General features: G+C 39.4%; 2 protein-coding genes across 9 annotated transcripts in view; one reads left to right on the top strand and one right to left on the bottom strand.

Moving 5' to 3' along the window:
• The window catches only part of CORIN (corin, serine peptidase), a 121,190-nt gene extending 110,709 nt beyond the window's left edge, over positions 1–10,481 (top strand). For 2 of the 3 annotated variants that reach the window (XM_084204982.1, XM_084204983.1), the window contains exons 19-22: positions 1,155–1,329; positions 4,987–5,258; positions 6,772–6,905; positions 7,361–10,480. In XM_084204982.1, coding sequence (XP_084061108.1) covers positions 1,155–1,329; positions 4,987–5,258; positions 6,772–6,905; positions 7,361–7,543 — 764 coding nt within the window. In that variant the 3' untranslated portion in view covers positions 7,544–10,480. Of the gene's footprint in view, positions 1–1,154; positions 1,330–4,986; positions 5,259–6,771; positions 6,906–7,360 lie in introns of all 3 variants that reach the window. The other variant, XM_084204984.1, reaches the window with a different exon arrangement.
• Positions 10,482–10,669: 188 nt separating this feature from the next.
• The window catches only part of ATP10D (ATPase phospholipid transporting 10D (putative)), a 41,646-nt gene continuing 24,716 nt past the window's right edge, over positions 10,670–27,599 (bottom strand). The window contains exons 13-24 of one of the 6 annotated variants that reach the window (XR_014616131.1): positions 27,471–27,577; positions 26,472–26,598; positions 25,162–25,346; positions 23,661–23,970; positions 23,020–23,096; positions 22,362–22,487; positions 21,768–21,968; positions 19,111–19,191; positions 18,773–18,877; positions 17,283–17,470; positions 14,518–15,310; positions 10,670–11,223 (exon numbers count right to left, since the gene is read on the bottom strand). Coding sequence is in view for 4 of the 6 variants with exons in the window: in XM_084204978.1 (XP_084061104.1) it covers positions 15,121–15,310; positions 17,283–17,470; positions 18,773–18,877; positions 19,111–19,191; positions 21,768–21,968; positions 22,362–22,487; positions 23,020–23,096; positions 23,661–23,970; positions 25,162–25,346; positions 26,472–26,598; positions 27,471–27,577 (1,697 nt within the window). In the remaining 2 variants the exon portion in view is untranslated. Of the gene's footprint in view, positions 11,224–12,178; positions 15,311–17,282; positions 17,471–18,772; positions 18,878–19,110; positions 19,192–21,767; positions 21,969–22,361; positions 22,488–23,019; positions 23,097–23,660; positions 23,971–25,161; positions 25,347–26,471; positions 26,599–27,470; positions 27,578–27,599 lie in introns of those variants that run through there. The other 5 variants (XR_014616132.1, XM_084204978.1, XM_084204980.1 and 2 more) reach the window with 5 other exon arrangements.

Below are 27,599 nucleotides of genomic sequence, written 5' to 3'. Positions count from 1 at the left end.
AGACTGTCTGCCTGGGAGTTGGAGCTGTGATCTGTTTGTTAAGTTCAGGAAGACAGAAGAACCTGAAGTCGAAAGTTATGGACCTAGTCTGTTGGCACAGCAGGCTGTGCAATTTTAAGCGGTTTGAAAATGCAGAAATTCTTCATCTCTGATGAAACCATGTTCTACAGACAAGAAGAGCTTTGCTGAAGAACACTTGAACTATGAAGTAGCTTGAGTCAGGGAAAAGGAATTACAAGACAGAGCTAAATTTGGGAGACTAATCAAAACATTTGCCACTTGTCAGAGAAAGGCAAAAGCTCAAAGGAGCTTTCAAAAAGCTCGTTGAAGGTATTTTGTTCTGACATATGTTGCTTACTCCATGAAGTTAAATGAAAACAGTAAGAATTATAAGGTACAAATAACTATTGCTCCAGTTTATTTCTTCAGCACTAAATTCCCAGATACACGCAATGGCAGCACATCCTCCCTTGGGGTGCTATTTGCAGAAACTGGTGGTGTTCTTTTGTTCTCTAAATTAGGCTGAGTATAAACAGAATAAATAACAAGCCTGGCATCTTTCAAATCCAGAAAAAAAAGTGAAACAAAAGTGAAGGATTTTAGAGTAATAACTGGCCGGTGGTAGTCTGGTGTAGCTTCTAGTGGAAGTGGCTTGTAAAGTGTAAGGGACAAAGTACCAGAATGTCTTCAGGTCTTCAAATATTCTCCCTTAGTAATTTCTGGAGGCAAAGGAAGTTTTCTGCTGTGTAGCTGAGTAAACAGCATGACATTAATCTCACACCTGACTTAAGAAAAACCTTATTATTAGCCAAGCAGATTTTTTGGAAGCAATTCTTCCGGATAATACAAAGTAGGCCAAACATGTTAGTACCTAGAAGGAAAAAAAAACCATCAGGAAGTCTGAGTGAAAGCAAGTCAAGATTCCAGACTTGGCTTGGTTAATATTTCAGGCTGATCCAGGCAAAATTAATAACCGGGGAGCAAATCCTTTGATCCAAAGGGATGCAAAAAGTGGCTCAGTGTCTGATACTGCTGCGTGTCAAACACTTTGGTTAGATGACTTGCCCTGCTTGGTGATTTCCTCCTTTGCTGCATTGTTTAGCGCGGTTTCAGGCTGTGACAGCGCGGTGGCACTAACGCTGCTGTCCCCGCAGACTGCGGCCGCCGCCCCGCCGCCCGCATGAGCAAGAGGATCCTGGGCGGCAGGACCAGCCGGCCGGGGCGCTGGCCCTGGCAGTGCTCCCTGCAGAGCGAGCCCAGCGGGCACGTCTGCGGCTGTGTGCTCATCGCCAGCAGATGGGTCCTGACCGTCGCGCACTGCTTCGAGGGGTGAGAGCGCTCAGAGGTTTCACTGCTCGTATATTGCGTGAAAAATGCTTATTTTACGATCGGCTTTTCGCAAATGTTAAAATGAATATTATATGCGTTGTGTTAGAAAGTAATGCTGTAGTAATTCTCTTAAGTAGTGTGTTAATATGGTTTTAAGTTATAAGAAAATGTTAAAATAGAAACTGTGCTATGTAGGATACTTTTTTCCTAAAAGAAAAGACTCGCACAGAGATAGTGGTCACAAGACACCTAAATCTTTCAGAGAAAGCGAATTTATTGCCCCATTATCAGGAGAAACTAACTTCTGCCTGCCTTGCTCAGACAGAAGGACGCTGTTAAGATCATGAAGAAGAAGTTGATGATGACCAGTCAGAATCCTGTATTTGAATAGAATTTATGCATCATGCATGAAGTGTATGAATATGCAACAAGTTATTGTTTTTAAGAGTTAATCCTCTGTTAACAGGTGTCCTTTTTCGGGCTTATGCTGCCCAGAAGAAGGTATCCAGGCGTTTGTAACTCTTCGTTTCTATTGTCTCATATTGTCCTATTCCAAATTGTCCAAATTATTATTACTCTAATTGTATTACTATTTTTATAACTATTTTATTACTATTAAGCTTTTAAAAATTTAAAACCAAGTGATTAGTGTTTTTCACACATCGCCTGTGTGGATTTTCAAGTTCTCCCTCTACAAAACACACAGGGCTAGGTGGAGACATTTGCAGAGCGGTCAGTCACAGAGACCTGGTTTTAGGAGACTAAAAAAGAAGGTAAAAGGTACAAACCAGCATCAGCTTGGGTTTTCACATGTTTTATTATTCACGGCTGGCATCTCTGCTGATGAAAGCTAAATGAAGGTGCCTTGACTTTCAGCAGGAAACAGGAGAAGGAAGAAGACCAAAGCACTAATTCTATAGCTGTAATACAACTGCCATGAGTTTAAAAATCATCCTCTGTACCAGTGTAGAAAAGACCCTGAAAAAATGCTGTGGCCGGTAAAAAGAAAAACTGAATATTTACTCACAGTGCAGATGGCATATTGAAGTCACTGCCTTTTCTTTTTATTAAGATTGCAATCATTAACAAGTCAGTATTAACAACTGAGTGCCTCCTGGTGTCAGAGGCCATGGTGGAAGGACAGTCTGGAGTGCAGAGGATGTTTACATCTCTTAGCAATTGTTTTGATCATTGTCAACTTTTTGGTGCTAACCAGTATTTCTTTCTGATGAACCACAGATTTCAGAGGGAGCTCCATTACCTGATTTATTTTGTCATGTGCCAAAGTTTTTCAATTTGGTTTCTAAAGAAAACTTAACCAAGTGTTTTCTGCTGTAGTTAGCAAGTACTTCTCTGGCATATGGTTGCTTAATCCTGCTGTAAACTGGTGCTTGCTCACTGGAAATTATTTTAAACTGCACAAACACTTTCTTTGTGTTTAAAGCAGCAGAAATTCTATATTAAGCAAGATTCTCTTGAACTGATATTTCTTTATAGTGTTAGTCATTCCCTTTTTCAGTAAAAAATTTAGAGTTTGTCTTTTTATTTCTGAAAACCTGAGTTCTTTGGTGTTTGTCCTTCTAAACTAAAAGTTTGCTAAACCTGTATAATACAAACATGAGTACTGTATTTTACCGGATTTTGGGTCCAGAAGGAATTTCTCTTCCTTCTCCATGTATTTTTAAATATACTTCTGGAATATTTCCTGTCCTTTGGAAGAACACTTTCTGGTGATTTAAAATAAAGGATGGGACAGAGGTTGGTTCTTCAGCAATATTGGACTGCTGTTGAATTTCCTGGATAAGTTTCCTCTCATTACTGAAAGATAAGCAAAGGAGCTGTCACATTGTAAAGTAAAAATTCTCCCAGTTTTGTCAAATGCAGAGAAAGTGCCACTACATTTTGGAGCTGTTCATTTATCCGTCATGCAGACATACATAATATCCCTGTGAGTTAAAAGTATAACTTATTAACAAGTTTCTTTCACGTTTATATTTGAAAGACCTTAAAGTACTAAGATAGTCTGGTCTAATAATTGATTGAGTAGTTATATGAACTTTTTTCTCTTCTGCCTTTCTGAATAGATTGGGGGGGGATGTACCCAGAAGCCTGAAATCTTGAAAATCTTCATTTGTAAGAACATTTTTTGTAAGCTTTTTTTTTTTTGTATATCATCAGCAAGACCATTCTTTGTCACAATTTTTTTTTTTTTACATAAAGTATTTAAAACAATTCCCAAACCAACCAGATAATACAACAATATAAAGAGATTTTAAAGTGTTCTGGTCCTTTATACAAAATGCTCCATTTTGTGAAACTCATGTGAGTTTGGACCATATAAAAACAATACAAATAGCCATGAATGCTTGCAGAGGGCATAAATAGAAAGGGCTATATTAACATTGTGTTGTTTGCAAGTTCTCTTATTATACTCCCCAGAGTTTTGTCAAGATCATTTTGAAATGCAATACATTAAAGCATCCAAAACATTTAAAGATTTTTTTTTTATGTGTAGGACAATGCATTCTGCCTGACTACTTATTTCTCTAGGCAATGCTATTTTACAATGGTCATAAACACAATAGTATATAAATATTCTCAGCACTTCATTTCTGTAACTTTACGGAGCAGCTCACGAATTGAACATGATGCTAAAATAATCATTACAGTCTGAAATGCCAGAATGTTCTTCCAACTCTTAAGATAAACATAGTCTTCATTTAGCAACTGAATGTCTTTACAAATTACAGGAATGAAAATCCTGTTGAGCACTATGAGAAGGTTGAAATTTTGCATGCTTTTACTTGCACTGCTTTGAATGAGCTTCAGTCCTGTCAAAGGTGCTTAGTTATATGGACTTGTCTTTCAGCAGTTGTGAAAAATGGTAACTTTTTGGAGAGCTTTTAGCATCACAGACTAATTAGAAACCACAAAGAACCACAACTAATCCTGTGACCAGTTAAGACTGAGAGATTACAGCCTCAAAGCCTTCCATAAAATCTAGGCTTTTCTGATGTGTCTCAACAGACAACAGTTCAGTGTTCCCCCCTGTATCATATGTATCATTGCTTTTTGGTCCTGTATGTTTACCAAGAGAGTCTCAGAAAAATTTAAGTGTCAAAGTAACCTTTGATTTTAGGCAGAGAACGTATGGCACAGACTGAATGCTGAATAAATATGAGATTTTTCCCGTGGCTATCATAAAATATTTAATTTACACAATAAAATTGCTTATTTGAGACTCCTTAGGGTTTTCAACGAGACTTAACTGCTGTCAGCAGCAGACTGCTGAACAATATTCTCACCCCAGCAAAATCTGTATGTGCCCACCACTGAGCATGAGACAAATAACGCTGGGAAGGATCCAAGGGATGACTTTGACAGCCTTTAATACAGCAACTAATACATGGTTACATATCTTCTGATGGAGTGAGCTTCAACTTCAGTGTGTCTGATTACAAGCAGGAGGCAAATGGAAAGCATTGACTTCTTTTGCTCAGATCTTTGCTGTAAGGAATAATGCATCAATATCTGTTTTCTTCTTGTAGTATTTGTATGCTTTGCAAAGTGTAGCATACAAAAAGGGAGAAAAAAAATATATTGGGTGTTTTAGCTTAAAAGAAAGGTTACCTATTTTTCTTTTTTTTTTTTCCAAAGGAGAGAAAATGCAGCTGTCTGGAAAGTAGTGTTTGGGATTAGCAATCTTGATCATCCATCAAGTTTCATGCAGACCCGACTAGTGAGGACCATCATCCTCCATCCACGCTACAACAGAGCAGTTGTAGACTATGATATCAGCATTGTGGAACTAGATGAGGACATCAACGAGACAAGCTATGTAAGACCTGTCTGCTTGCCCAGCAAGAACCAGTTGGTTCAGCCAGACACCTACTGCTACATCACAGGCTGGGGACACATGGGCAACAAAAGTAAGATGAATATTTCTGTGATTTTTGTAAAGTAAGAGTATTTCTCTGTGTGTGTGACATTTGAAAAACATGTGAAGCTTCTACTGAGTTAATCAAATAAGTGATACTGTAACAAACTTTCATCCATTTATTACTGGATCGTAGTAAATACTAGGGAAGTCTAACTACTCTTGAAGGGATCAAGCTGTGATTATAGCCTAGCTTGTTCAAGCAGCAGGCTCAATTTATGCTCCTTAATATTAGACACTGACTTGATTTTTAAAAATATTGAGGATCTGGAAACTTCTATCAAGAAAGTCCCCCACATTATTTATGATTTTACCCATCTAAGTTGCAGTCAGAACAGTATTGCAAAGGTACCACCTCATCAGTGTAGGGGAAACACTCTTAGCTCAGAGAAAGCTGGAGGCACTGGAAGCACTGGCATACAGGCTGGAGGAACAGGGTCATGAATCATTTCATACTTGTGAGACAATTTATTCCATAGTCACAAGTGGTGTTTTTGTAGCTCTGAATAGAACGTTAGCATGTTTTCTTGTTTTGGGGCTGCCACAATCCTTGGCAAAAACTGTTGTGTTATGTAAATCTTTGTTCAGGCAAAATGATTCTGCATTAATAGTATGCAAATTAGCCTGGCCCCAACACTTTTAATGCACTAGCCATTGTCTTTCTGCCTTTGCTGTTATAGTAATTACTAGGGATGGCTTTTCTGTACACTGGGTAAGGAAATCTTCCTTTCCATATTGCTTCAGTGGAACTTCAGTTGTAGTGGCCAGTTTAGATGTGGTAAAAATTAAATTGGATACGTGAATGGTAAGCTGTTTACTGGCAACTCTACCCATCTAAAATATCTCTATGTGATGTCAAGGAAAAAACTCAAGACAGAATGTTTTTGCAGACTAGTAAATGGTTTTTTGTTCTCTAATGTGGTCAAAGTTGATTTTAAAGCTTTCATGCTAGGAAGCATCAAATCCTGCCATGGCTACATAGCATTTAGTACTGCATACCCTAGCTTGAACAAATTTAATTAGAATTTGAGCTTATTCAGTTGCTTGGACTAGGAAAAAGTCTTCTATTGTCTCTTGAACATATTACAATAATTTCATTAGGTTCAAATCCTTACTTCCTGGTACATTTTTAAGTCAAATTTACCCAAACATAACCAAAATAGTTCTGATTATTACCAAGTTTTACCATGACAGACACCAAGAAACAGGGAGGTCCCGCCCTGGAACAGTGAATCAAACTGTTGTCCACCTCTCTCACATTACTATTTTCCAGCCACTACTGCCCCCATCTTAAAAGTCGCTCAGTAAACATCAAATGAAACACCAGTCCCTGTGTGCTTAGTCCTTCTCCAGAATGCAACACATAGTGCTCCTTACATTTAACACATATATAGAGAGCAATATTTATAATGTATCCCAATGGAAATGTTTGTCATACTTCATGGAGTCATTATAGTTAAGTATTTGTTAATTTGGCATAGTAAACACCTAATTCTGTTTTTCAGTGCCTTTCAAGCTTCAAGAAGGAGAGGTTCGGATAATTTCCTTAGAAAAATGCCAGTCGTATTTTGACATGAAAATCATCACCAGCAGGATGCTGTGTGCAGGCTATGAATCTGGCACCGTGGACTCTTGCATGGTAGGCTTCTCTGTAAGGAGAAACAGAAAGTTTCCAGAAACAAAATTGGTTTTAGAAATAAAAATACTGTGATGTTAATTAGGTGTAGCATACTTTATCTATTCTAGGAATGACAGCTGTCTATTTACATACTTGAACCCAACTTTTATTATTACTATTGTTGTTAATATTGGTGTAAAGAACTTATCTTCATACCAGTGAAATGCTGCTTGAAGACTCTAGGGTTTATCTGTATTAGTTAAATTTTTTATTTGTATGAGCCTTTTACAGCTTATGTTTTGTACAAATGTAATGGGTAATAAATACTGGTAATGCTCTGTGTGGCTACGCAGTTCAGCAGGTTTTTACAGCTGAGGTATTTACTAAAGGCAAATGGTTGTAGGAAATGTGATATAGCTTTAATGATGACTGCTGGCCACGTGTGTAATAGACTGTTTTGAACTTTTCTGTTGCAGGGTGACAGTGGAGGACCACTTGTGTGTGAGCATACTGCTGGGCGCTGGACTTTGTTTGGTTTAACATCTTGGGGCTCTGTCTGCTTTTCCAAGGTTTTGGGACCTGGAGTTTACAGTAATGTGTCACATTTTATTGAGTGGATTGAAAGACAAATATATATCCACACCTTTCTGCTAAACTAACTCCAGATGGTAAGAATTGTGCTGACAGACAAGAGAAAAAAGGAATCAGCCCTTCAACACTGAAGGTTTTGCAGTCCAGAAACTCTGTGAAAAGGAGTTTCAAGCTCTATCTGTTCTTGTTGTGGAGCTCTGGAATATGCAGTGTATGTTACCGGTAAATCCTCTGCTCATGAATATACTTTGTGGTAGAATTAATAATCCTTTTGACTTTTCTTTTAACTGTGTTGTGGTGCTATTCTAAACACTGCAAAAAGCTTAAAAGAAAAGAATCAACCACTTTCTGCCTTTCAGCTATTAAAACTAAGCAGTAGCACAGACTAGAAAAACTTTTTAAAATAACCTATTTTAGTACTATTCAATTAGCAGCACATGCATTTTCACTCACTTCTTGTGATGAGGAAGGAACTTTGTGCACTCATGTGGCATTGCAGGACATACATTCACAAGGACAACTCTCAACAGAGCCATACCACATGCTGGAGGGTGTGGAAGAGATTGATGGGTTTGTACATCCATGTGGCACAGGACACATCAAAGCACACGTGCAGGTCTCCAGAGGTGGGAAGCCATATGCTCCTGGCATGCCTGAGCTAGTGCATTTTCTCCCTCAGGGTGGTTAATTTGCATGGGCATAACCCTGTAGTGTCCTGATTCCACAGCTTCTGTTCTCAGAGCCAGACTGGGCATCTCTCTGGGGTGATGGAGGAAGCAGTAGGTCAACAGTCCTGTAACTGTCAGTAAAGGCCAAAACTTTATTGTTCACTCTTTGGACAGCCTCTAGCACTTATCTTCTGAAGCTTCCACTGTCCTAATGTGTCCAGGAAACACCCATGTCTCAGCAGCACTACACTGATCAGTGATTTATCAAACCTGTGCCCCACTGGCTTTCCTCCTCACACTGTATACAGCATACAGAGCATGCACTGACCATCTCTAGCTCTCTAAAAACAGGAGGGATGACAATACCACTGCAATGGTTTCCCCTCCTATAGTCAGCTAGTTTGGACATCTTGTGAGACATGGAAAATGCAGGTTTAAAATGCAAAAGATGCAGTGTGGGCACCGTCACTAATACTGGGGAACTGGGTCATTTGTATAGGTCTCTTCTTGTACCTTGCACTTAAAGTTTAATTTTGACGAGCACGATAAAGCATTTGGGAAAAGGAAAAAAGCAGAAAGAAAATGAGTGATAGAAGGTTTGGGATTCCAGCTTCTGTTCAAATGAGTATTAGAAATACCAGAAACAAAGTACAACAGCTTCACCAGCAAATGCTCGAGGAGCCCAGCTCAAGTGCTTGGTAGCCAGATGTGGAGTGCTCCGTGCAGTAGTAAGACACTAAGCCTTAACTCCACTTAACTCCAAGAGAATCTGGTTGGAAAAGATGATGGAGCTTGGCACCTTTTTATGGTGCTAGAGAGGAAGTGTGCCCTATCAACTGCTATTGATGATGTCCTGCACAGCTATCAGCTTTTAGGAGGCCAGAATAGGACAAGTCAGGAATCTGAGGATTACAGGACAAATTCCACTGGGGAACAATGCATTTAAAATTTGTATTTTAAATACAGTGCTGTGCCTAATCCCCTATGAATCCAGTCTAAGGCACATAATAATCCTCTCTGCTACCTCTGGCATGGCCCCATGACAGCATGGCAGGGCCTTGTCAACAGCATGACTGCCGCATGTGGAAACATGCATAAAGAAGACCTAACACATGGACATTTCAGGTACTATGAATCATGTTGCAACTCATCTCCATAGATCTATTGCTGTCATGAAGGTTTATCTCTTATCTCCATATCTTCTCCTTAAACATTGCTAACATTAGAACATTAGTCACAGTAGACTGACTGCACTGTAGACATGAATATTAATAAATACTCAATATTTATGTTATGGATTCTGAAACTATTTAAGTGATTATTCAGTCGCTGTTTCACACTCAGAAGGAAAACTCTTCAAGGCTTTGCTAGGTTTGATTGTTGGGGTTTTTTTACTTTTAGTATCTTAAGGATATAACACTTAAAATACTCTTCTTGCCCCAGCTATAAATGAGAGAAAGCAGCTGGGACCATGTTTATCTAGTCCAAGTAGATTACTGCTGAAGCAGGTTATTGATGTCCTTGCCTCAAGGATATGGAGGCTGGAGCTCTCAGTCCTCATTCAGCTTTCCTCTAGGGCTGGGATCTCTGTGGCTGTAGGGCAGAAAAGCTCTGAGACCTGGAGCTGGTTCAAGAGTTCCCTGAGGAGAAAGTGGCCCAGTGGTTGTTAGAGCCAGCTGGCTGGTGTCAGACAGGTTCTGGCCAGGTCTGTTTTCCAAAGAGGTGCTGCTGCAGAATAAGCAACCCAGCCTGGCTTCTCTCCACCAGATATGGCCGGTGGTTAGCAGCTTTGAATTTTGTAAAGTGCCAGAGTACATACAATCATTCATGAAGATATCAGCATTACCAAATGATAACATGTAACTACACATTGTAATTACCTGGATTTGACCTACCACCAGTTTCCAAGCAGTTCCTCCCAGGAAATGAGGCAGAGTCCTGCTTAAACATAAGGTCCAGGCCCATCCTATATGGGATGTCTGAAGAAATTCCAGGCTGTACCCCATCCCAGATGGCTCTAGGAGGGAGCACTTGGGCCTTACCTTTTCCCACGACTGTGTCTGACACAACATTCCATGTAAAGAGGAAATTTGTAATTTTATAGATGTATTTTTATACGGGGTTTTTTATGTGTGCACATGAAATAGGCAAACATGCTCCTTCTTCCACTGTATCAAGCCTTTTCCTCTGTGCTGACACAATGGCTGTGATCACAGTTATGCTGTTTGTCTCACAGGTGTAGTAGCCTCACTGTCAGGTAACATTTGTTGGTTTTGCTTCTACCACAGCTGTATCTCCAAATGGAAGCAATGCCACTCAGTCAAGCCAACGTGTTTCTTTCTAGTTGTACTAATAAAAATTTACAATCATTTTCCAAATAACTTCTGTTGAAAATGTGTTTTAATCTTTAGAGAGACTAAATGATAATACGGAGGTAACAAGTTATAACTTTAGTAATAATGCCTAAAAATAGCCTTTAAAAGGCATTTTTGAATCCTTAGCTGACTTTTTTTAGCAGCCCTGTTAGTACTGCAATACTTGTGGAGATTCTGGCACTACTACCACTGTACAACTTTCAGTTTTTTCTGTGTGTATGCTTCCAGTACAGAATATTACTATAAATACTGCTGCCGACAACTACTCTGAACTTAGAAATCTGAAAAACTAAATCTGCAATTAAATCTGCAATCTGAACACATTTTGTTCTATAATTTTGCTCAGGAATGCAATTAGTTTTAAATAAAAAAAAATGTCTTATAAGTGGTACACAGAATTTCAACAACATGTACACATATTGAAATCAAAATAATAAGCAGACAGAAGCTTAAAAGAGTTAAATTTACCTTTCCACTGCAAGAAGGTAGCCAGGACCATGAGGGCAAGAGTAATATAACTTGAATAAAACAGGAACAAATAATACAAAACTCACACTGAAATTCAGCTATGGGAACGTTGTTAAGACAGTCACATTTGAAGCTGCCCATTAGCCTTGGCCAAGAGCCAGGGCTGTTGGGAGCAGTGGGTGCTCTGCTTTTGCTGGTCCTCAGCCAGTCCTCAGCCTCGTGCTGCAGCCAGTGGGTCTGTGGAAAAACAGCTTGGGCTAAACATCAGCTCAAACTGTGCCCCAGGTACAGACCAAAGCTCACTTACTGTCAAAATACTCAGTAAAGGCTGTGGCTGACTGCCACCCACAAATGTTTAGCACAGGTGTGGTTGCTGTGAAAGAAGAAGTTTTAAAACATCCTTTCTTCTGCAAATCAAATACTGCGCATCAAAATCAGAGTTAAGGCTGTTCTAGATGTAGCTGCAAAGTTTGGGGCAGTTGAAGGTGGTTCTTTTGGTTTGTTTTAAAATTAAAGAAGTGTAAATGCTGTGCTTCCTTTCATGACAAGTGGAAGGCACCTTTGAGATGCTCTTAAAAAGCTTATTTTCAAAATGGAAAAGTCAGATCACGCTGTGCCTACGTGGAGAAGCAAGTAGGTGATTGTGACATTTTCAGTACTAAAAAAAATAATAAAGGGAGCATGGAACTGTTGAGAAGTACAGGGAGTGCAATGTGTTTCCACCCTTCATTTGGCACTACTTTAGTTATGGCCAATTAATATTTTAAAACTTTTATTAAAGACTCACAACCCTCATCTCCCCTTCAGTAAAAGACAGCAAGTAATCACAGCAAATGCCCTCAGCTATTTCTGCTATTTGTCCACCACAAAAAACCCCCAACAAACCCAACCTCAAAACCACCACACCAAAAAAACTAACAATCAAACAAAAACCACCAAACAACCTCCAAAGCAAGTTTTACCCAACAGATAATTATGTTATGACTAAGACTGCTTGTTGAAATCCTCTAATAAAATACAGACTTGTAGAGGGCAGCTTTAAGCAACATGGAGTACCAGTATGCAATACACACACACACACACACACACACACACACACACACACACACACACACACACACACACACACACACACTCATTACTTTTCACTACTTCAAGTGGTACAAAAGCACTTACAATCTCAGCAGAGAGGAACAGTGTCCTGAAAGCCTCACTGCACTAAGTTGTGAGTAATGGAGTGCTGAGGCTTGTAGAGAGTCACATAATAGCAATTTAAATGTCTATCATGGAGCTGGTCCCCGGTCTAACAGATGACTCTCACTCGTGTTTCTTCATGTAGTTATTTTGATGCCATGGCTTAGTCAGAAGGTTTCGGAAAAATCACTCTGAATACTTACAGCTTTTGTATGAAAAAAATGCAAACTCCTGACACTAAATGATCATCACCTGTCAAATCTGCTGGTAGGTTCTGTTTCTGTAGCAGAGGCAACAAGAGGGCAGGCCACAGGCTGGTGTTGTGCCCAGACTCTTTTTCACAGAGGCAGGGGGGACAGAGCTGAGGCTTGCATTGCCTCAGGTCACTGGAAGTGCTGGAGCTCCCCCATCAAAGCTCAACTCAGTCACAGAGTTGGAGACTTGTAAAACATGGACCAATCTCCTCTCAGTGGCCACAAGTGCAGGGAGGCTGTGGATTTAAAGTGCAGAAGAGCACTGCCTGTTTCTCCGGAGCTCTTTACAGCAGGATAACATCCACTAGGAAGGACAAGGGTGGAGCTGAGCCTGCCTTGGGGCTGTGGAGCAGAGCAGATTATTTCACTTCATCCCAGTAACTCTCTTCCTGTATTATTCTGCCCCAGTACCAGCTTGCCTCCCTGCACAACCTGCTGACTCTTTAGCAGCCTTGCAGCTCTCAATTCTTGTCAAGAAAGCTGAGATGATTGACATGGGAAACCTGCAGTACACCTGTGGCAAGGTGCCGCCCCCACAGCAAGAAGGATGTTACAGATAAATATCTGAAAAAGTAACTCAAACCAACATGATCTCTTGGAGTTTGAATGTCTGCCATCACTTCAAAGGCCTCCACTAACTTTATGTTAGAACCTACCAAAAACATTTGTCATATGTTGAACCAAACTAAAAATAATTCAGAAATGACTGCCATCACTTTCTCCATCCATTACTTTTCTTCTACAGGCTACACAAAAAGTATACTTTCTCTTTCTCCCCTCACTAACACTAGGGATAGAGTCAGCCCTAATTACATTCTGCCTTTTGAATACAGAGGTGTTTTAAACATTTAGTAACATGTGGTGATTGGCATTTGAATGAACTCAGCATGCCCTCAATATCTGCCATGTATAGCAGCAGCTGGTCCAGACCTCACAGCGTTTGTTTAAATTCTTTCAGAGATCTTAAAAGATTTGGAATATGTAATGTTGATCATTGATGTGGAAAGCTCATGGTTCAATGAGAAAGCAGAGTCCTTGCCCAAAACATGGTGCCTAAAAATAAGCACACATATCTTGGCAATTTGAAAGCAGAAACTTGAGACAGTAACAGAACCAAAAAATGGGCTCAACACTAATAATTCATTAGCAGCTACACTTTGAGGAAATTGTTTATTTCAACAGGTGCTAGTGAATACAAACAGATTTCCTAAGCTCCTCTCTAAATTGTCCATGTAACTTTTTGGTAAGGGAAGTAAAAAGCAGGCAATATTTTAGAGAGTCTGGAATCTAGAAGCTGCCACATGCACCTCAGCCACTTTTTGTGCAGTGTGTGAGCAGTGGGAAACTGGCAGAGGGCAGGACTCATCTATCTTGGAGACAGATGAACAACAGCACTTAAATGTGAGACATGCAATGCATGATGCCTTCTTTTGAGCAGCCTTTAGAGACACTTAAACTGATTATTATAAAGCCGTGGAGGAATTTAAAAACACCTGAGAGTGAAAAAGAGTGATGTTACCAGCGAAAAGCTGCTACTTGTAAGGGAAGACCTGAAGACAGCTGAAGCTCCTCATTGCTGCTGGCACCCAATTTTGCAGTACAGGCACGAGGTAGTTTAGAGAAAAGACAGCCAGCCAACATCTCAATTGGGTGAGGTGGGAAAGAAGTCAGTTTTGGTGGCAGACAACATGAAATGGCACATGGAGTCAAAATGGAATGATACAGCAGGAGGATGAACTGTCATGGAAAACAAAAGGCTGCACTTAGGATTTGCTCCTTATGTGAAGGAGAAGGTGAGGGAGACATTTTACATGTGTCTCATCTGGGCTTCTCTCTTATGGTTAAAATGGTGTTTGTCCAGCAATGAGATGGCCCTTGCAATAGCCTGGTGAACAAACTGGACCACAGTGGTTGTATAAATTACTGTCTACACACACTACAACATGTAATAAAAAGTCTTGAAACAAGCCAACCAGTAACACCACATCCCAACCCTGTAGCTTACTTCATACTTCAGCAAGTGGTGAATCCCAGGGCATGCTCGGGTTCTAGGGCAGCAGTGTAAGGGAGCGGGCTGACTTACCTGAACTGGATTCTGCAAATCCACACTCATGCAATGTCCTGTCCATAACACCATAAGGTATTATGCAATGTTGCATACAAGAAATAAGCAGTATGCAAAGTCTAGTGTGTGAAGAAATATAAAAATAATCCAGACATTTAGACCTTGAACATCTTAATAAATTACAGGAAAGTCTTACAAACAAGCTTTTAAGGAAATGTGTTCATCATCTACCTTGGCTGAAGAAAACAAAACCACAGCATGGCAGAAATCAGCAGTTATTACTCCTGTGTTAAACCAGCTAGCATTCCAACTTTGTAAAATACAGTAAAGCATCTTCTTGACAGAAAACAGAACTCAAAATTTCTATGTGTGCTAGAGATACAGCACTGCTGCCCTTTTCAGAAGCACACACAGAGACTTTGGCACATGATCTATTGCCACCAAATGTAAATGTATTAGTTTCCTTTGGTAAATTCAGTCTTCAGAATTCAAGCCACTTGTACTCCCAGAATCATCCTGAATGTCTGGTAAGAAGGAGGTGTTCTTTGATAACCCATCTCTTGAACAGGTCTGAAAAGGTGTTTTAGATGCTGGCAAAACACTGTCAGTGCTTTCTTCCTCTCATACAGCACCTGCAGCTGAGCTGGAAGGCACAGAAGTAGGTTGGAGCTCCACCCTATAATTCACATTGCACTCATCTTTCCAACTCTTCATTTCTTTCCTCTGCTCCTTGGGGGACAGTCTGACAGGGTACTTGGCTCTCAACACTGGAGATGGAAACAGTGTTCCTTGGAGAACTCTTATCAAATACCTACAAAATAAACACAGTTACAAATAAGCTGTTTAAAATAAACCCCAAAACTGTTTCCAGTGCCTAAAGGAAACCAAACACCATTCAAGTAACCCTGAAGCCTAGTTCTTGGACTAGAACTAGATGATCTTTAAGGTCTCTTCCAACCCAGGCCATTCAATAATTCTGTGATATTAGAACTGACTTAACTGGCAATTTAGGTTGGATTTAATCACAGATTTTTGCAGTGAATTTTCAGGCAGCAGGGCATCCAACGTCTGTCCTTCTGTAAGAGAACTTCTTTAAACCTCCAGTGAAAGCCCCAGTCTCACTCCCTCATGCTAGAAGCTGCAGAGGACCCCCTGGCCTCACAATGCCCTGAGTGGGGGCTTTTCAGCACCCTACAAAGGATATCAGAAATAAACATGGGAAAAAACATATGTGTGACAGCAGTGGTCCCGTAATAGGTACTCCGGGCTTCAAATCACTGCAGTGGAAAAGCTGAAATTAGCCACAACAGTATAAATCTTCTGAGGTATTGACACAAGGAGAATACATATGACTTAAGGAATTTCTAAATAGTTTGCCTTTAATTTACCATGAGAACCGCTGTCATCTTCAAAATTCAACAGCCACACACTGGAAGTAGCCACCAAGCTGAAACCTTTATCCTACCTTGGCTCTCGACAGCCCTACCAGAAGGTCTGACAACAGCCTTTATCTTGTCATGTAGGGGGGATTTACTGTGTGAAAGAAAAGGCTCTACTGTCACCACCTGAACCAACTGAGAGCAGGGACAGAAAGCTATGTGTTTCTTGCACCTCATGGTTTGTCATTCTGCTGAAGTGTGAACCAAAGCCATCAGTCAGATCAGATCAGTCATAATCCCCAGTGAGTGCAGTAAAACTCTTGATGACACGCCTAAAACACAGATCAGACATGTTCAAACAGGACTTAATACTTGGTGGCCATTGCAGGCATCTACAGTCATGGCTCTGCCAGCTTTCCTGCTGGCGGGACTGGTAATTTATGCAGCCTGTACTACAGCACTTGATCCAGAAACTGCTCAGATTGTGTCTAATGATATTAAATTACATCAGGTGAGCAGGAAACAGCACTTATTCTCCTCAACTCTTCTTAGTATCTGTCTGTGCAATTCAATTTCAAGTCTCTTTCTTTCTGAAATGATATAAGAGGGAAAGAAAGAGACACAACATGGAAGAATGAGTAATTAGCACTGGCTGGCACGTCACTAGTAGGCTACAGACTTGAGTTCATGCTCAGGCAGTGAAATGAAGATAGCTGTGGCTACTAAAGAAAGCTAAACAGAAGGTTTGATGAAGTCTCTCTCACTGGTTTTCACATGGTTTGGTTTGCTCTGTTGGCTCATTGAGGTGTCTCCCTGCTCAGCATGCTGGAGTCTCCCACCTTCACCCAATACTACTGCCCTTCCAGGGTGAATTAATTATTAAACTTGAACTTCAGTGAGACAAAAAATTATCCAGACCCACTGTAAATCTAGTCAGCATGTTTCCACCCCACAAAGAAGCCTGTATATGCATTCTTCACTCTAAATACTCTCGTACATATTCATGACATAAATGTCAAACAGAAAATCACTTCACAAACCAACACAGACTAAGTATAGTATTTCTTTGTCTACATACAGTACATGGTCACTAATTTATCTGATTTGTATATAAATGATGAACTCTGTAATTACAAAAATTACTGTTTCTTTGCCCTCCCAAGACAATTATTATTATTATATAAGTCACAAAAGAAAATTTTTATTACTGAAATTTAGTTGGAGAACTAAATGGCAATAAAAAATTGTCCTCACATAGCTTGGTTTAGTAGAGTAATGAAATCTTCATTTTTATTGGGGGATGCTAAGGAGGAAAGACCTAGCCAAAGTTTCATAACATCACTGACTCACAGAAAACTAATTTTGGTAACAGCAGTAATCTATAATTATATAACAGAAACTCACCTGGGTAGCAGAGCAATGCAAGTAGTCAGGAGGCAAACTAAGTAAAATAGTGGGTCTGTCATGTGCTTTTCCATGATCCAGTAAAAATCTGGTTGTGGGTTGTGGGTTTTGAAGGTTGCTCCAACAGCCAGAGTGAACACAAAGTAAAACAGGATGCTGGCAACAAAAACTACTGTATGTATCCATGTCTGCAATTCAGACAAGGAAAGAAATAAGATTTAAGCTGTAAAACTGTTACATCTGTATTTGCATGAACACGCACACTTTTCCTCCAAGGGCAGCTGTTGAATGTAACAGAGGATACAGCTGTTCAGATAATATTCCTAATTTCATACAAACCAATCCAGAAAGAATGGAGCCTTCTTTCTACAGTATGCAGGTATTCCAGATATTTAATTTTTTTAATTCTCATAAATTCAGAGCTTTTCATTCTTTTGTGAAAGACGTTTGCCTCAGATTACCACCTTATCCACTGGCAGCACAGAAATCTTTCTCAAGCAAATGGAGGTGAGATCTTCACATGACACCACCTCTATATATCTTGCTTGAGACATTGGTTACCTTTCTACACTGGAGTTTTTCTGTAATTTTATACGTAAATGGCTATAACAGCTACTAAAAAAAAAACCAATATTGTCATTGTTCTTACAGCCTGCCAACATTAAAAAATGCCAAACAAAACACATTTAAGTAAAGTTCTCTAATCAGAGTGTGAATACACTCATGCTATATGTACGTTCTCAATAAAGACATTTTAATTATGCCTGTCTCCCAAAAGAACAGTTAAAAGATGGAATCACAACTTGACATTTTGTCCATTATAAAACAATCCTAAAAATACTTTTAAAAAGTCAAAGAAAAAACAAAACTCATTTAATAAGTGTCCTTCTACCATACCCATTATTGTATTTTCTTTAAAATTAGGCCAAACTCCCAAGTATTACCCTTTTAAGTACTCTAGATTTATCCAAGCTAAGGTAGATGCTTTAGCTTGTGCAGACTTGAAAACTGAAATAATGTTTCTTAGCATATCGGTTTTCCAGTTCTGGCATCAAAATACACCTCTAAGCTGTTTATCCTGGTCACAGAGAAAATAATCAATTCCAAACATTCAAAATCAGCAATTTACACTGTTGTCTTTGAGATGCAAACTTTGCGAACCAAAGAAGTTTCAGCAGGTCACTGGTGGATTTTTTACCATTTGCAAAACTGATCCAACATCCCCCAAACCACCCTTAAAAGGAAGCAGGATCATTTCACTATTTAAAGATAATTCTGAGGCCAAGTTTTGTTATTTTTAGTCATGTTTCTATTGGTTCCAATGACAGATGCATTAGGAGAGCTCACATGATCACATAAATACAGTTTTTAGGATTTGACCCTTTTATACTTATGCCGTTTTGTATTTGAAGACCTCTCTTCCCTTTAATTTTACTGAAAGCTGTATGCACACACTCTGTAAGGAACTCTTTGGGAAACAAAGTACTCACCACAGACTTGCACTCAATGAGAAGGTGAAACAGCACAATGAAGAGTGCTGCTGTGTTTATGGGGTTTCCAAAAGAAAAAATGTCTATGTCTGAGCCACAGTAAGTCTGTAAAGGAAGACGGTGGTCAGTGTCAAATATTCTTTATGTATAGTCCTACCATGAAGTGGCATGAATAATTTCAATACCATACATATTTGCACACCCACAGTTCAGTTCTGTTCCAATGATGATCTTAGTGTACATTTATATACAAGGAAGTAAAAATCAAATACTTCATTCTATTCTCTAATTTGCTTTTAAGTCAAAATGTATAAATATATTCTGTAGCCAGCACTTACAAAGTAAGGCACAAAAAAGCAAACGAGACTTTGGTAAAAAGCATCCAGCAAGGTTATCCAGAAAGCTGAAGGCAAGTAAGCCTGTAAGAGAAAAACATAACAGCATTGTAACAAATTGAACTTGCTGCATCCTCAACTAGCATTAATTTGGACCTGGGGAAAGATTATCTGCAGAAGTAATTCCAGTTAGTTTCCAAATGAAAAAGGCATCTTTTTTGTAACACTTATTAGAACAAAGATCTCCCTCCACACTAATATAGCTAACTGTTAGTATTAAAATCAGCAGCCAGCTCTGGGAACTCTGATCTTGCAGCTGTTCCTATCAGAATGGATGTACCAGAGCCTCAGCTGAGTCCCAAGGAGGGGAAGAGGTTGATGGACAGGCAAGTACCCTGCAGCTTACCATCACTGAATACCAAGTCCCACCTTTTTCTATCTCCATCCCTTTTCATTATGTGTGCTGACTCCTCTGTGAGCTAATTTAACTCATCAGATGTGAGAAACCAACTCACTTTTCTGCTGGAATAACACATTGCTCTTTTAGTGAGTAAAATCAGCTCCTGGGAGGACCTGATGGGATAACTGAGCTGGCACTAGGAAAACAGTTTAACTATATGGATGAAGCGGGAACAGGAAGAAAAAAAGGAAGAAAGGAATAAGACTTCCTCCCTCAGTAGCAGCAGACTGCCATGACAGATCAACCACCTAGGAAAGCATAGTTACCTATGCTCAGGCTCAGCTATGTCCCATTCCTTCAGGCACTGAAGTGAGACACATAGGTGAGACATCAAATCATCCAGGATGTCCTCTATGATAGTGGAGAGATGGCTTTTTCCAAAGAGCCATTCAGCCCTTTTAAGAACTGAACCACTGAACTGAAGGTGATGTGGAAAACTTATTTGCCTTTCAGGAAATTGCTTTAAACTACTGAAGATGAATCCCATTTACTGTTCCATTATATATTATTATTATGATCTTGCATCTTATTGCATCTTTTAAAGCATTTCTCTTTTTTTCTATACTGTATTTAAGTCCAAGCAATTATTTCCATGTGCTTCCATACATGAAAGGAAATGATAGTAACTCCAACCACAGTTGGAGAGAGAAAGGAATGATGGGATGGACAAAAGACAAAAAAACTAACAGAAGATAAGGGAATAAAAAGTGAAAGAAGAAAATATATTATGTAATGCAGTAATTCTGACTATGTTGCTTCAAAATCTTCATCTCAGCTCAGATCACTGCATTGTACATATCTTGGAGATCAAAACAAATAATGAGGCCTTGCAACATTTACTTAATCAAAATTCTTTGACTGACAAAGCACAGACCTGCTCAAGCTAATCTACACAGGTTTGGATCGGTACCAAAAGAATACTTTGTTTTTCAAAAATACTGTAAACCAAGCAACATAAAATATTTAGGCACATATAAAGAGAAATGTAGAAGTCCACAAACAAGAAAAACAATTTGTCTGTTCACTGTATAACCTTCTTTCTCTTCTAGACCGGACCTAAACTTCTGCCAGGTTATAATAAATGAGACAACACTAGAACACCACACATTGTAGCTCTTTTTTTAGTAATATTTGTTAGAATAGAGTAGAATAGAACAGAATAAAATCTTTAAATTGGAAGGGATTATCTGGTCCAACTGCCTGACCACTTCAGGGCTGACCAAAAGTTCAAGCATGTTATTAAGGGCATTGTGGAAATGCCTCCTTAACACTGACAGACTCGGGGGTATTGACCACACCTCTAAGAGTCTGTTCCAGTGTATGACCATCCTCTTGGTTAAGAAATACCTTCTAATGATATTGTAGGATCTGATCATAAAGAAAATGTTGAGTTTTAGGTGACTCATGCTGTCAATATTTCTTCTCTTTGGACTATTAGTACCGATTTTGTCTCAGGCTCAGTATGTCATTGCCTTCAATTGTTATAATAAAGATACTATTTTAATTATTAAATTTTTAGAAATATAAATTTAAAATTATGCTAGACTTCATGCTAAGCAAAGCAGAAGTCAGGAAAAACCCCAATGAGATATATAATTTTGATTTAGAACCTACTCCCTCAACTCCCTTTGATTTTCTGTGCTAAATGTTTTGACAGAAATTACTGACAGACCAGGTATGATGTAAAGTGTTTTCACGTGGGAAGGTAAATAACAGAACATACCTGTAAGCTGAAAAGTACCCTGACTGACAGAAATTATTTGAGGATTATTTGAAACTAATCTGCTCTGGTTCTTTGTCAGTTGAGACCTTTATATGACAAAGAAAAAATATAGAGTATACAGAGTGCCCTTATCTTGCTCAAACAAATCCCAATTTGAGGCAGCATGTTGACAGCTGACACGATGAATGAAAAAAAACATGCTGGTAACAATGTTTGTCTAGTATATGGCTTTACCTGAAGTCCTTAATTTCTTTTATCATCCAAATGTCTGATAAGATTGGGTCGATTTCTGAAAAGAGCCTAAAAAATCTTTTGAAAAACAGGTTTTTATTTGTGCACATATTACACAGGCCTAGACATTTCCTAACAGAGAAAGTAATTTAAAACAATGTTTGTCTGAGATGAAACATAAAAGACAGAAATGGCTCAAATGCTGACCATTTCAATTTGCTTCAGGCCAAGCACTCTGTAACCTACCACAGATTTCTGGCTCATTGTGTAAAGCTGTGGGAGTTCCATGAGTATCTCTGCAGATACATCTTTGTCCAAGACACCATATATGATGGGTGGCACCGATGTAAAAAGGAGATTGAAAAGAATCAAGATCCAGTAGTCAGTCATTGATGTGCCTGAAAACCCACAGAAAAACTGGTACCAAAACAGGAGATTCACGTAGGTCTGAAAAGCCAAAGATGACATGATGAAATTTCAGCATTGACAAATGCTTTAAAAACAAGAGAAAAACCAGTAGGTCTTAGGTCTGGTTAAAGTAATCCGTGGAAACATTTCAAAATCAGACATGACTTGCTGAAACAGTCATGCTGCCACCATATTAGTAGTGCCCTTCACCCACTGTTTAATGAAATCAAACAATGACTTTAAGTGGGAAATTTAGTCCAAGAAATAAGAGTCTCTGGCTTCTGCAAGCAAATGGGAAACTGAATTGTTTGACACATGCTTTTTGAAACCATTCACAATAGGAAGAGAAAAAAGGAAATAAAGCCTCAATAAACCTTTCAGTGCTAAAAAATACATAAACTGTGATTCTCCTGGAATGGGACAGCTACATACCACATTCTTGTAGAAGAAATAAAGCACCATGTTGGTAAGTCTGGTATAACACCAGTGACCATGGACGAGCAGCAGCTTCCTGAGGTGTCTAAACTGAGAGATTGCAAAGTCACTTGCCATCACAGCCTGCAACACACATGAACAAAAGGATATGCTATAACCACACCGTTAAAAATAAACTTCAGATACTACCAATCAAGCAACTTACCCACTGCTGGAAATTTTCATTTTATGATTTTTTTATACATAGTGCTTGCCAAGTTATCCTCCCTCAGATATCCCCTTCCATACAAGACTTTACAACTAACACACAGAGCTCAGGCCAACACAGCCCAGGCAGGAATATGGCTGTCATCATTATTACCACACAATAAATCACTGCACAGAAATCACTGACACTTAGGCTGCTCATTTCCCTGCATGACATGAGTCATACGGAGCCCACTGACAGACAGCAAACTATTGTTTGAAGCTTGACCTGCGGCATTCAGCTTTGATTGCTCCTGGTGGAATGCTGAGGCCTGGGTGTGAGGCTCAGGCTGCAAAGTTTTGCCCATGTAAGGGAACAGACTGTGGAGCTATTGAGTCTCCAGAGTACACTCTGAACTGATTTAAAATTGACCCTGACATCATTTGCAGCTGTCTTTGGATACACTACCTGCATGCCTTCCTGGCCAGATATTCCCACACCAGTGTCAGCCACCTGGATCATACTGACATCATTGGCACCATCACCTACAGAGAAAAGAGGAAAAATCAAAACTAGCTTTGCCGACTATCACATTGCAATGGAGGGGGCAGGAAAAGACAAATATCAAACACCAGAGAGTTCAGAGAAATATATTTTTATGGCCAACACTGAAAAGCACTAAGGAAAACAGGATTAGTAAGTGAAACACCTAACTGAACTGAGCTATGTTCTCCAAATATGTAATAGATGCTCCTTTTGTCAGAATTTAGCTGGCATGATGCACCACAAAATATGGGTGCTTTAAATCACAGCCAGTCGTCTCCCCTCTGCCTCCTAATTTGGGGGGTTATGATGGAAAGAAAAATGCTCTCACTTGCTGCTTTGCATGTTACATAACAATAGTATGACTGATGCTGTTCTTACTGCTTTATACTGACCTATGTTTATGGACTAAATTTGCTACTTCAGAAGACAAGCATCATCTCATGTCAGAGACAACTACAAAGGATTATCTTGCTCATAAAATAAACAGACATTAACAAAACATACAAGAGAAGAAACCGGCTTCTACTTCTTTTCAGAGAAAGGAGGATAACCACGAGACTCACCTACAGCTAATGTCATTGCCTTTAGCTTACTCTGCACCAGTTTGACCAGGACACTCTTCTGCAGCGGTGTGGCTTGGCAACAGACTACAGCCCGACATTTTTCTGTGAGTTCCAAGAAAATATTCTGTAGGCTGTCGTGAAGGACATGTTCTAAAGTTCTTCCATCAATAACCAGGCCTGAATTGAACCCTTGAGCTTGGGTGGAGGGACTTGCAGAGACATTTCCAAGTTTCTCACCATGGTTTTTTTTGACAGAAGCATTCTTCTGGATGTCTTCTAAAATTTTGCTCATTACCAAGGCACAGGCATCCTAATAAAAGACAAGAGAAAGGCATCTTATGAAATACTGTTTGTACTCTGCCTCCCTTTTCAATTCATAAAATACATATGGGGAAAATGTCAAATGCTGATCTTGTATAGTATTTATTTTGAAAGGTTCAGACGTGAGGCTGAATACCCCTTTAAAATCACAAAGGATGTAGACTGTTGTTAATAAAGACTGTTGTTAATAAAAGTGTCTGTGATAACCTTTGCTTTAGCAGATTTTCTTGGGTATTGCACTAAGAGAAGAGAGAAAAACCTATGCAAGCCAGAAAACCTCCACAGACTAGCAGGAAAAGCAACAATTAAGGATTCTGTAATATAAATACAGCTTTGATAAAACTTTTGCTCTCTGTGTTTCTTTTGCCTGGCATGTAGAGCCAGAAGTGCACTTCATATCACATTACAGGTGAGCTACCATGAATTACTGAGGAACTGGCCTTGCAGAATGTTTTACCTTATCAGAATCAATATAAGATGCTCAAGAAGTTTGTGGAATCAATCTATATAAAGCACGTGCAACATAGAAGAAAATACATCTTCTTAAATCTTTTCATCATTTTACTTTGAAATGCAACAGTATCAAATCCTGGTTTTTACTTCTGAGCCTAGATAGAGGGAGGAAGAGCACTTCAAAAGAGGCTTAGTTCTCACTGTCAAGTCAGACACTGATTTCCAAGCAGAGTAAAAGGAAAATGTTGGCACAAATCAAACTCCAAGCTTTCCTCAAACACAACTGGACTAAAAATCCTTTCTTTTTTCACTTTATTTTCTCCACAGTTAATTCTTGCCACACTATCTTTTATGGCATATACAAATTGTATTTCTTAAGGTAAGTATAAGCAGAGAAAAAAAGAAAAATTAAAGGTCTTAGAACAATCCTCTAAACCTGAGGCCATGTCAACTCCTTAACTTACCACGGAGAGAAATTACAGTTTATTCAATTAAAATAATTAATCATAATGTAGGGACATTTCATATTTTACCCAAAAGGAAGAACATTTCATATGTTCTTTCATATTTTGTTGTTACATTTCATATTTTACCCAAAAGGAAGAACAATAAAGAAAAGCAAATGTTCTTTGATTTCTCAAGCAAACAACATTTGCTTTTTTGTACTGTCCTGTGGACTAGCCTTATTGAATTTTTCAGCACAGAATAAAATTACTTTTCTACTCACCCTAGTCTGTGATTTAAGAGTGAAGATTCTGTCCTCTGGTTCCAGCAGTTTACAAGCATAGGCAATGTTGACAGCTGTCTCTCTCTTGTCACCTGTCAACATCCATATTTTTATTCCAGCTTTCCGTAATGCCTGTATTGTGTCTGGAACACCCTCCTGCAGGCGATCTTCAATGCCAGTGGCACCTTAATTTAGACAAGCAGAAAGGTTAGTGTTGCTGTACCAAAATGCTTCAAGAGGACAGGATGAGCTGGTTCTCTCTGTGTACCCACATCCCATAACAGACATGGTACCACCACGTGCTTGGAATTTCCTGAAAGCAAGCACCTTGGCAGTATGAAGCTGTTTAACCTCCTTATTTTCAGTTCCATTTAATGTTAGGGCCAACCCATATTGCTTATTGTAACACCAGAGACACAAACCTGCAATTCAGCAGGTCTCCAAAGCAGCTTGACTTCTCTCTGCTGGCTTTAGTGCCCAAGGGTACCTATATATACTTAGAAAGAATCAGTTTGCAGCACTGCTCTAGCTTCTCTGCAGAAACTGAAGCCAGTGATCCCAGAATTCCTTCAGGATGAAGGTTTATTGCATTTACACTAAGCAAACTGAGAGAAGGAGCACCTTTACACAATAGGATCTCTCTCTTCAGCTTCTAGCATGAGCTGCCTTTACCACCACAGTCAGATCTTTGCACTTTGTTTTCTAAATGTTATTTGCTGGGCAATTCTCTAAAATGATTATCCCAGACTGCCTGCAGTTTACCTTTCACACACCTACAGCAAACATTTTTTGTTTCATTTCTGCACAGCTGAATGACTTTCAGAGGAATGGTTCTGGCAGAAGCATGCCTGACTTCTCTCCATGTTATTAAAGGAGAATACAGCACAAGCACACCTGCTGTGCCACAAATGCAACACTGATAGAAAATATGCCCAGAAGTCGGGTATCTCTGAATATTTGTACAGGCAGGCCTGTGACTTGTTACTATCATTTCATGTGTTTGTTATAATTGCATTTAAAAACTCTAGTGAAGATAGAAAAATACAAAATATTAACAATAAAAGAAACAAAAAACCCCCAAAACAGTAGATTTTTACAAACAACAGGAGAGCACCATCTGTCTTCAGTGTGCTTTACAAGTAGCACAAACTTACCAGAGAGATTTATGAAAATTCAGGAGTGATGATAAATTCTAAGTCATTAGAAAGCTATGTGTTACACAGCTTGAGATTAACACAGCTCTCTGCAAGCAAATTCCAATTATGAACATCACAGGCATTTTCCTGGGAGTTACAGTATTTTCTACCTACCAAGCAAGGTTAGTTTGGTCTCAAGCCTCATGGCAGATTCAAGCAGCAAGTCCTCCCTATTGTCAATGTTGGTTTCTGCTAAAAAACGATGATTTAACCACTCTGCATATTCTGCATCACTCATCACCTACACAGGGAGGGAAAACATAGGCATGTATCTATAATGGATTTTCAACAGTGCATCAAAAGTGTTCTCATGGTTACTTCTGCTATCCATATCCTGAACCTGCAACTGCAGCTCCTGGCAGCACATTGCTCACATGCTCCAGAATGTCCATAGATTAGTACAATGTTCAGAGTGTTAGACTACTTTGCCAGGCTACTCATTGGCACCCTGCAGGTTCCTGGGGTTGCCTGACAGATTTCCATTTAGATGGAAGGCAGGCAGGGCAATGGGCACAGTGCACTGTCCCCACTGCTGCTCACCTGCAGCACTGACACTGGCACAGAACCACTGCACAGCAGGGTACAGCTCGATGGCTGCACAGCCACACTGCCTGCACTTTCACTTTGCATAAAGCTTTGTCAAGAGGCTTCTAGCCTGTTTTGACCCCTATGGAATTTTACTTCTGAGCAGCTTTGAATTTAAAATGGAATCTCAAAGCATCACTTCAATTGTGCATGCACAGTTTGTAATACCGCAAACTGTTTGTGAAACCCAATAAAACAGGTGTAACCTGATCTCTTTTCTGTATCTGAAATCCCACCCAGGGTAAGATTCACACAAGGAGACCTGCTTATGACTCCTGAAGAAAAATCCGGCTGTTCTGGACAATCCATGTTTTAAAATTAGGATGCTAAGATGCTTGGAATCCTGAGCTGACAAAAATGGCAATCTAACAGATGTCAGGAAATGATCTGGGTTTTCTTACAAATTCCTCCTAAAATGTGGCAATAGAAGAATCTGTTTAGAAGGCATGATGTCTGCTCCATTGGTGGTACCACTGAGGCTGGTGACAAACTGCAAACATTGTTCAAAATATATATTAAAAGAAATACCTTCTTAGCAATACACAGAGTGCGCAGTCCTCTTCTGGCATAATCATCCAAATGCTGCTGAGTTCTCTCTTTAATCTTCTCTTCAATTTCAGAATTATTAGGATGTACTATCACACAAAAAGAAGAGAA

This window comes from Fringilla coelebs (genome assembly GCF_963513975.1).
Source record: "Fringilla coelebs genome assembly, chromosome: 4".
Taxonomy (NCBI): Eukaryota; Metazoa; Chordata; class Aves; order Passeriformes; family Fringillidae; genus Fringilla; species Fringilla coelebs.
The sequence above is the reverse complement of the archived record's forward strand: the minus strand, read 5'-3'. Positions and strand labels throughout refer to the sequence as shown.